This window comes from Phyllopteryx taeniolatus, chromosome 13 (assembly GCF_024500385.1).
Source record: "Phyllopteryx taeniolatus isolate TA_2022b chromosome 13, UOR_Ptae_1.2, whole genome shotgun sequence".
Classification (NCBI taxonomy): domain Eukaryota; kingdom Metazoa; phylum Chordata; class Actinopteri; order Syngnathiformes; family Syngnathidae; genus Phyllopteryx; species Phyllopteryx taeniolatus.
The window spans coordinates 17,717,038-17,727,566 of NC_084514.1; the positions used below are offsets into that span (position 1 = coordinate 17,717,038).

Sequence of the window (10,529 nt, forward strand, 5' to 3'; positions counted from 1 at the left end):
ACGTCTGTGCCGTTTCCCGGTCCGTGCCCCCTGCCCGCCCCCCTGGATTTTAATTGCATCGCACACACTCGTCCCCCCCCAAAAAAGATCATATTTTTTAAATCTAAAGTATGTAATTTAAAGACAAAAAATACTAGACTACATGTGTATATAATTGTATAAATAAAGAGATATGTATTGATTACTGGAACGATGAGAAGAAAGAAAGGCCTCGGCGACGCGCTCAGCGAAATCCGTCCGAGTGACGGCCACGCCGCGTCTGCGAGAGGGCCGCCTACGCGCCGTCCTTGTTGGCGTACGCCGCCGGCGCCGCTTCGGATCGGTCGCCATGGTGATGAGGCTCTGCCCAAAAGTCTGCTGCCCTTTGACCTCTGAACTCCACCGGTGACTCCCAGTGAGTTGAAAAGGTCTAACAAGTCACAGTTGCTATATTGTCATTTTCCTCGCAATAATACTACATTGTTCCCTGACCCCAATCTTGATGGTATTGTTAATAATAATAATAATAATAATATAAAAAAAGAACCCAAAAAACCAATTTAATGGCCAGAAAATAGCATGAAAAGCGCTTACAATGGTGTCGTTGCATCTCTATGCTTCAGCCCTAATAATAATAATAATCTATTTAAAAAATAATAAGAACAGAATTTGCAGTCCTTGCAGGTTTGTGCTCAGGCACTAATGAGAAGAAGAAGAATCGGTAGAATAGAGTAGAAATGAAAGCCCCCCCCAAAAGATGATACATAGCAGTGAGAATGCGAATAATTACAGTAATAAAAAAAACATTTTGAATGGCGTCGTAGTAGAGCCAACAATAGTTAACAATATGCTGTATATTAATGAATAATAATGTATGACAACAAGAAGAATTGAAGCCATGAAATGTGATTTCAATCGAGCGGCCGAGTCGCGAGTTGAAGAAATGAGCCGATTTCAAGAGGTTGCAGAATGTGAGAAAAAGATGAATTCATAGAAGGCATTTGGGAAAGCGCATGTTTAAGCTGGACCGTCCATAGGTGGGGGGGGGGGGTCCTTGCCGTCTACCACCCCCCCGCACCACCTCCCTGGCTCAATGCGGATTAATTAGCGTTTATCGGCGAGAGTGAGACATTTACTGTAAGCTCCCGAGGGGGGGCTAGGGGGGGGAGGTCGGTCGGAGCTGTCGACGACTTCCTGGAACCACTTCACGCCGTCTCTTCACAATAAGGTCCAACTTATTATTTCAATCAATCAATTCAATATTCACCGGTGAGCTACTGAGAACCCGAGTGGGCTAACTCCATTCTTTTGTCAGACAGGAGGGAATATTGTTCCAAATTGAGATTTAGTTATGATTATTTTGTGGGCAGACGAGGCGGCTCGGGCATCCGGGGACAGACGAGTGAAAATGAACACGGAGGACGCTTCACCCTACTTGATTGTGCTGCGACAGTGCAAAAAGAAGTTAGTTCCTGATGTTTGTTTGTTGTCAGGTTGCAGCCGTTTGTGACCGGGCAGCCCAACAAGAAGATGGCCATGCAGCAGGTCAGATGATCTTCATCCTTCAATCATCATCATCATGCACATGTTCATGAAGACTTTTTTTTTTTTTTTTTTTTTTTTTAAATCATCATTGAAAAGCGTTCTAAGCCGCCTCCCGCACATAATCCATCAAAAACTCCTTCAATCTGCCACATTTTTCTGGCCAAACCCACAAAGGCCTCAACAATGACAACTCGCGCAACATCCACTTGTGACACTCTGCTGGAAATCGCTCGGTTTCGGGGGGCGGGTCTGTCTCACGCCCAAACCGAGTACGGCGTTTGTTACCATGGCGACCAGGGGACTTTGGGGGGGAGCGTTCGAATGGTTTTAGTTCACTTCTTGTGAGGGGAGTTTCCGTTTTTGCCCTTCACACTCCCCCCCCCCCCCCCCCCCCAACGTGTTTGATTTTGGGCAAGATGGCAGCTGTGTGGGGATGGTGGGGGGGTTGGGGCGCTGGGGTCCATCCCCTCGCTATTTGTTCTTCCTGTGCAGCTCCTGCTTACTTCCTGCGTTGTCCTCTTTCAATTCTCTTCTCCTTAATCACGTGCCAGGAGAAAAAGCTTTGCCGCGAGTGGTGGGGTCAACAAGCCTTGTTACTTAGCAACTTCCCCCCCCCCCCCCCCCCCCCCCCCCCCTTGGGAACGGGAAGCAATCGTCCGTCGCGATTGGCCGAGGCCGCTGCCCTCTTATGTAATCTCGCAGATTAGATGAGATGAGTGCACTCTGCTCACTCTCTCCCAGGAATTAGACCGTAGCGCTCTTCCGTTACACATCCGCTCCGTGGGTTTGACGGGGAAACGGTCCAGTCTAACTCTTGACACCTTTGGAGTTCTCGTACCGGGAAGCCGCAGAAGCTATTCCCGTGTGTTTCTGTACATTTTTCCTTTTTTTTAAATCTTAGTTTAGCATAACCTGAAATTAAAACACACTGCGGGCTGCTCACGGCCCATTTAGCAGCGCTCAGCTGCTAAAGATGTTTTGTTTGAATCAGCAGGCAGGAAGGAAAGAAGAAGTCACGCGTTGTTTGTGTAGAAGGGAGAGGATGAGGCGGATGAAGAGCACAGGAAGGCAAAACAAAGGAAGAAGTAGCAAGGAAAGATGGAGGACAACGAAGGAAACTTTATGCTCTTGACCTCAAAAGGGCTGCCGTGCTGTCTTTTGAAGACTTTTGGTGGGTCTACTCATGATAGTCGTGTCTCCAAAATTTCCGGTCATCCGGTGCATCTACGGTCCGTGTGGGCTGAATTTTCAAATCATTCAAAGGACCAAACTGACTCGAACGTGCTTCCGCTTCCAACCGAAGTAGGAGGCTTCTCGGGTCTTTCCCGGAGACTTTTTGTGGTCATGATAGATATTACTCTTCAATTTCGTGTGACCGGAGGAAACTGAAGGACCCTTGAAAATCCGCACAATAAGCCTAAAATGGCAGTTTGCAAGCAAAATGGCAGCTTTCCGGTGTCTCTTCGGGCGTGGCTTACAGACACGACTCACGTTGGGCAACCCTACCCAGAAGGTCAAGCTGGCTTTTAGGGGCCAAATGGTCAAAACATTCTAAGGACCCCTGGAAACGACCAAACCGACAGTAAAATGGCCGCTTCGAACCAAAATGGCCACCATTCTGTGTCTTTGCGAGTATGGCGTCTTGAGACTTTTGGGGTGGGTCTTCTCATGGTAGACAAACGTACCAAATTTCAAGTTTCCAAGTCAAACCGGCTTCAGGGGCTGAATGTTTCAAAACAGTTTTTTTTTTTTTTCTTTCCTCTTGCTAGCCAACCACACACGCGCACGCGCACACACAGTCCATGTTTAATGAGTTGCGTCACTGCGGCGTCGGCGACGTCATCTCAAATATGACCAAATGCCGCAATATTTCCCCGTTTGCTCAGCCCAGCGGCGCAGCCCCCCTCCCCGCCGCGGCCCCCCCGGCCACCTTGGTGGAGAGCGGCCCGGTGGTCTACGACGACGCGGCGGCCGAGGAAGACGAGGAGGAGGAAGAGGAAACGTGCATGAGCGCCATGCGGCTGATGGGCGATCGAGGTCAGTTGAGCGCCGCTAACTCGCTAGCCGAGCTTTTTTTGAATGAGCCAAAGCTCCCGACGACTTTGGCCGAGTGCCGCCGCTCACGTTTCCTCCGCAGTTTGCGCTTTTCATGGACGTCACGCTGACATTAAACTGACCTTCAGAGTTTGACCTATAAAAGCTCAGAGGGCAAACAAGCCGCGCAATCAGTTTCAAGGGCTTTTGTATTGATTAGTGACTATAAGAAGCAGTAAAGTTTGGTGACCTTCGTCCTCGTGAACCTTTGCCAGTTGGACTTCCTACTTATTTTTAGAGTGACATCATCATACGAGCACATATTGACGACACGGTTACCGGTCCAGAATACCCGCATCAAGATGATGAATTGAGGTTTGACCTGCTGTGTTTTTTATATTGTGAGTTTTGCTTCATCCTCGCGACCTTCGGTGGGTGTCGGCGTCACGATGCGACGGCACCGCGACAGACGAAGATCTGTCATTCGAGTGCCGACTTGATGTTATTCGTCGGTTCTGAACTTTTTCACACTGGGGGGGGGGGGGGGGGGGGGGGATGACATGTTGGCAGCATGGTTACATATCCGGAAAGCCGTCAGAATGACTTTTTCATCTGAAGTATAACTCGGTGTTTTATTGTAATGTGATTTTTTTAACCTTGACTTTTTCCACCAAGTATGAAGACGATTGGATAAAAATTGCAGAAAAAGACGTTTTGGGTGTTTGACTTGTTTGACATTGCTGTAACCTTGACATTTGACGTCGACCTTGATATTTTTGCGTGTGCAAAGCTGTGAATGTAAGGAGCATACTTGCTGAATATCAAATGTTTCGCTCTTGATTGGAGCGCATCAGAACCGTACGGAATACGCGGATTTTATACTACAAGACGACTGCCCGACCGAGCAAATGTTGCGATCCAAAAAGTGTTGCGGCAGCCATTTTGATGGACCTCGCGCTGTTGTTGTCGTCCAGCAGATTACGGCTGCGACGATTACGACGACGGCTTCTAGCGGCGGCTTGTTGTTTTCTCCTCCGATGTCGGACCGCTTCGCACTCTCGAAGGGATCCTGCCTTTACGGACATCGGCTGCCGAGCGATCGAGATGGCGGCGGCGGCGGCAGATCCCAGATGACGACATCATCGCATAAAGTCGCCGTGATGATGCAGACGTGTGTCAAAGTTGACTCCGGGGGGAATCTCAGTGGTAAAAGAAAAAGCTTGTACTTCCTGTTTAGACAGGAAGTGGCTTGAAGGCAAAGACAGATGGCAAAAGTTGATTTCTGACTTATAAACTGTTAAGCCGTCAGAGCTCCTCAAGCAAACGTGTTTACTCGTCAACAAAACACAGGAATTCGTTTTTTTGTTAATTTATTCGCATGTTCGCTGCAGCATGCCATACTTTAAATTAATATCTTTGAATTAGGCAAAAAATGTTCAGAATGCATTCAAAGATGGCTTCTGAGCAGTAAGCATTTTTGTTGTTTTTGGGGGATTTGATTTTGGATTTATCGTTTTGTGTTGGAAAGCGGCCACCGGGGGTGCCGGCGTCACGTGACGTGCCGCCATACGATGTGACGCATCACCTGTTGTGACGTTTCATGTTGTCACGAGTGTCGTCATTATTCAATGTTAACATTGACGTTGAGAAAAGGCGGAAAGCGAGGTGACGTGCAACATGTCACACGTGATGTTTGACGTCACCGGTCACGGCGACAACACGAACCGCGATGACGGGAACGTGTCGCGTTTCACGTCGTGTGGCGTTAACTCGCATCGTGACATGACCCCACGCGACCTGTGACATCACGCAACATGTTGCCTCGTGCGACAGGTATTTTTTGACACGGTGACATGAAATGTGACCTGTTGCACGCTGTCACCTTTCACGAGTCTCACGATGTAACGTGACGTTATGCGACATAGCGTGCGACGTGGTGCGACATTTTGCGATGCGACATTTCATAATGTCGCATGTTCGACAACATGAAACGCGATGCGACATTCGGCGATGACGCGAGCAGGCCGCACGATGTCGCATTTGATGTCGCGTGGGATCATGTGACATCGTCAGACACGAGTCACGCGAGTGCCGGCGTCCGTCGAGATGCGAGCGAACGCGCCGTCGCGTTGCCTGGCCGCTCTTATAACAATGAAAGCGTTTCTTCTCCCGCCACCGTGTCACCTGATCGACATGTCAGTCAATTTCACTTCGTGGCTCATCATGAAATTCAATAAATGATTTTCACGCACGCAAAGCAAACGTTTAGTTTTGGCTCTGAGCTGCTGCTTTTGTTTTTTGGGAAAGGATTTAAAAGTCCACCGAGTATTTGTACCGCGTCTTCCTCATCCTGGCCAAAGGTTTGCTCCTCTTCCTCAGCCCCCCTTATCTCCACGGTTGCCCCCACCCACAATTCTTTTGTGCTTTCTCACTGACCTTTGCCCTACTCGCCCTGCGTAGCACGCAAACGGATATTTCATTTATTTCTGAGATGATATATTTACAGCCACACACAACTCCCTTCTGTCTTCATATCCAGCTGCGTGCGTGCGTGCGTGCGTGCGTGCGTGCGTGCGTGCGTGCGTGCGTGCGTGCGTGCGTGCGTGCGTGCGTGCGTGCGTTGTAATTACCTGCAGTCAGGTGTGTTGCTGCGGCGCAGGTGGGGGAGACAATTTAATTACAGGGAGGACGAGGTGACTGCTGCCCACCTGCGTGCGCGTTGCGTCGTCTTGTTTGTGCTGCACAAATACGTTCCGGTGTGTCGCGGAGGGAGGAAAATGTCACGTTTTAGTCCAAAAATAGGATTTTTCCAAGCTGTAAAGTGGTGCTGCTGTAAAAAAGCTAAACTGTCTCATCTGTTCCAACCAATCAGAAGCCTGAAGAGAGTCCTTTCTGGAAAAGACGCAAGCGTGCCCCGTTGATGAAAACTGGGAATTCTGAAATACGAAAATGCCAGACTGTCGAGTGCATGCCGAAACAACAGGTGGCGCTGTAGCCAAAGTGTAAGATGTTTGGGGCTCATCAGAAGTCGTTTCCAGAAAAGGTGCAATTGTAACGCTTTCAAGGAAACGGAGAATTGAGAAATGTCGCTACATGTTGACCCTTAAAGGATGTCAAGTGCGTAACAGCAGCGCACCTGAAAAAGCAATTTAGTCAATGAGAAGAAGCTTGAAGAAAGTCACTTCCGGAAAAGGCGCCATCACGCCGCGTTGAAGGAAAGCGGGAATTGCGAGGCGAGCTCGTATCTTTGCCGCGTCTCCTCCCTCCCGCAAGCTCCAGCAGAAGGTCGCGAGCCAAAACGGGACAAAGTTTCTGCCGACGTGCACGCGAACGCGTCTGTGTTTCCCGAAGGTTCCCTCGATTTCTCGACGCCCTGTTTCCATTCTTCCTTCTTTCCACCGAGAGGTCCCGACTTGATGTTCCCGAGCTTATTCCGCTTTCGTGTTCAGGGAATTTGGGAAGGAACATTTCAAGGAGACGCTTGATGTTTTTTGTTTCAAAGTGGTTCCCATTTGTTCATCGGTCAGCTCGGCAACTTGCCGCGTTTTCACCCCGAAGCCGCCGTGAGCTACTGGAACCAAATTTCCCCCATCGCCAAACACTACGTACAAACACACAATTCAACGTGAAGGAATTGAACACATCATTTCAGACAAAGCAAGTCAACTACTTCCCGGGTGGTTTCCATGGAGACGACGACGGATGCTCCCAACATCGGGGCCGGAACCGACAGAGAGACAAACAATGGCAGGAGAATGTTGATTGTTTTGTTTTTTTATTTGTGTGTGTATTTGCGTGAATTCGTGGGCCCACCCACCCACGTCAGCGTGGTGAATTTTTTGATGATTTTTTTTTTCGCCTCATCTTCCTCCTCGTTCCCGACGTTCAACGCCCCGCGGCCGGTGCGTGCGCGAACGCATACGTGGAGAAATCAAAACGAGTCGGGCCAGTCGATGCCCCTTCGGCCCGCGCTCGACGCCCACGCCGTCCGCCGGCCCGAGGGGACCGGACGCGCCCGACGAGCCGTCCAATAGGATGCGAGAAGTGGGGGTCTTTCTTCTCGCTCAGGGAAGAACTCGGGCTTCCGGTGGGGATGTCCGCGGACGTCCTCGTCTCCTTCTTCCGTTGGCACCTTCGGAAGCTCAAAGATAATCGCGAATGCCGGAAGCAGCCAACGCCCCAAAACACCTTATTGCTGTTACTATTCTGCCACTTCGTGCTTTATCTGCTTCCACCACATTTTCCCACCCATTCAAACTGTCGCCAGCTTCAGTATATTCCCAAAATTTACTTTTTTCTCATTCCAAAAACGTCCACAATTCTACATTTCCTCCATCCTCCATTTCCAACAACAAAATCCACATTCCTTCCACTACTGTCCATTGTTCACCCAAATTCCACATTTGCCCGTCTTAAAATTCCCGACATTCTACGTTACTCCTTCCTCCAACTTTTCATGACCCATTCAATCCATTCCCGCTTGCAACATTGCAGAAGTGCTCACATTTGCAAAATTCCTCATTTTTCCACATCAAAATTTGCCCGTGCGGACGTTATTCCGTCGGCATTTCGTGACTGATTTCTGATTTCATCTGGTTTCATTGCGCGTTCACACGCCGTTCGGTCTCGTTGTTCGGTTATTGCTGAACTTGTCGCCCCGTTCAGATCGCCGCTGATGCCGAAGACGTCGAAATTGAGGCTCGGAGAAGGCGGGCCGGATGCTTTGCGGGCGAGTGGACGAGATCGTGAGAAAGGTGCCGAGGATTTAGTCCGCTCGCCCTGAGAGTCGACGGATTGATTTGGGGGGATTTAGACGGTGGCTCATTAGCGCTGATTTCGGAGCCATTAGTAGTTCCTTACTGGTCCGCATGATGGAATCGATCGGTTTGCTCTGCTTGCGATTGGAATGAAAACATTTCCAGTACGTTTGGCAGGAGTCCGGTAATTTTTGTTGCATTCATTTGGGCTTTTTTGTTTTACTATAATTGTTGAGTTAAAATCTATTTATTCACTATTTGAAAAAAAAAAAAAAAAAAAATCTCCAAAGTATTTGCTTAAAAAATCTTCAGGTTAATTTATTTAGCCATATTTTGTATTTATCTCATTAAATGATTGATTGATTGAAAACTATTAATAGAATAATTTTTCCATAGATTTGTTTGGTTAGAGCGTCAGCCTCACAGTTCTGAGGACCCGGGTTCAATCCCTGGCCCCGCCTGTGTGGAGTTTGCATGTTCTCCCCGTGCCTGTGTGGGTTTTCGACGGGCACTCCGGTTTCCTCCCACATCCCAAAAACATGCATTGATTGGAGACTCTAAATTGCCCGTAGGCGTGACTGTGAGTGCGAATGGTTGTTTGTTTGTATGTGCCCTGCGATTGGCTGGCAACCAGTTCAGGGTGTACCCCGCCTCCTGCCCGATGACAGCTGGGATAGGCTCCAGCACGCCCGCGACCCTAGTGAGGAGAAGCGCCTCAGAAAATGGATGGATACTAAATCATTGGTTAATTGCATTATTGTAAATACAATCTGTAAAATGCATTTTTTTTTAGATACACATTTTTTTTATTACGTTTATTTATTTTTTTTGTTTTATTTCCCATTAAATAACTGACTTTCTATAAATCGTAAAACATTTAAATGAGCGAAATAAACATTGTATTTATTGTATTAAATCATAAAAAATGCACGTAATAAAACAAGTCTTTGATCCAATCAGTCCCTCTGACAGAAACGGGTTGAAAAAGAAGAATCAATGTATTCCCAGTCATCACAGTAACGCCATCAGCAGTCCGGTCCTGATGCTGAGAGCATCTTCCCACATCTCCGTGGAAACCACTCGGGAGCTTCCTAAGCAATTAGGCTTCCCGAAATGATGCTGCGTTCAGTTGCCTCCTGTTGAATTAAGAATGAAGTTATATTACGCTAATAGACAATCATATAAAATGTCACGAAGTTTTCATATGTCAAACGAGGTGATGACATGTAAAATGAAATTTCAAGTCAGATTTAAGAGGTTCTGTACAGTTTCATTGATTTCATTAATTATGTTTAAATACTCTTGTAGTAATGTTCATGAGCTGGTCCTGACGCTGAGGGTATCCTCCGTCGTTTCCGTGGAAACCACAATGAAAGTTCAATTGCATTCAATCGGGCGGTCTGAAATCACGTTGCGTTCAAGTCCCTCATGTTAAAGTAAGTTGCATTTTATTATGTTACTGTGACAGTAAGTCAGGTTGTTACGTTAAATGGTATTACATCATATCAAATGATTGCTTTAAATCCTAAATCAGATCAGTTCATGTCATATTTCCTTTTGTTGAGGTTATTGACATCACATTGAGACTGGATTACTATTAATTTAGTTTAAGCCTTTAAAAAGTTGAAATAAATATTCTAGTAGTAATTTTCTGGTGTGGTCCTGATGCTGGGAGCAGCCTCCATCGTTTCAAATAGGACTTAGGCCACCGCGGTACACGCATAACGGCAGTCGGGCTGTTTTTGTCCCCATTTTGCCCCTCCCAGACAAAGCAGGTCAAACGGCCCAAGATTCTTTTTTGACCTGAGCTGTGTTAACTGTGGATCTGTCTCCATGTTTGATCAAGCCATATTTCTGTCTTAGCGGACGAGATTCGAGATCGCGGGGGGAATATTTACGGGCGTGGTTTTGTTGGTGTGTTGAGTTTATCGGAGCGCAGCGCGCACACACGAGGACCAAGACTGTTTAAGGTCCGTTTTGTTTTTTATCTTCATGTGTGGCGTCTGTAGCAGATAAAAAAATAAATAAATTAAAAAAAAAACATCTCTGAAGACTCAGGCAACTATGCTATTCGGCTAAGGCCTGATGTCGATTTTCCTTCGTCGCCATCTCACCCTCAAGACTTCCTGTCGAGGGGGCTGAACTTCCTGTCGGTGCGGGAAGTGCTTTTAATCTGTGTGGCGCCTCGCCGCCATTGTCTGGCCTCCTTTGGCG

General features: G+C 47.6%; 1 protein-coding gene across 10 annotated transcripts in view; it reads left to right on the top strand.

The window, feature by feature from the left end:
* LOC133488375 (transcription factor IIIB 90 kDa subunit-like) overlaps positions 1–5,826 on the top strand; it is a 36,617-nt gene extending 30,791 nt beyond the window's left edge. For 6 of the 10 annotated variants that reach the window (XM_061796168.1, XM_061796164.1, XM_061796166.1 and 3 more), the window contains exons 17-19: positions 1,473–1,524; positions 3,411–3,561; positions 4,533–5,826. In XM_061796168.1, the coding sequence (XP_061652152.1) occupies positions 1,473–1,524; positions 3,411–3,561; positions 4,533–4,570 (241 nt within the window). In that variant the 3' untranslated portion in view covers positions 4,571–5,826. The remainder of the gene's footprint in view (positions 1–1,472; positions 1,525–3,410; positions 3,562–4,532) is intronic. The other 4 variants (XM_061796170.1, XM_061796171.1, XM_061796172.1 and 1 more) reach the window with 3 other exon arrangements.
* Positions 5,827–10,529: the final 4,703 nt, after the last annotated feature.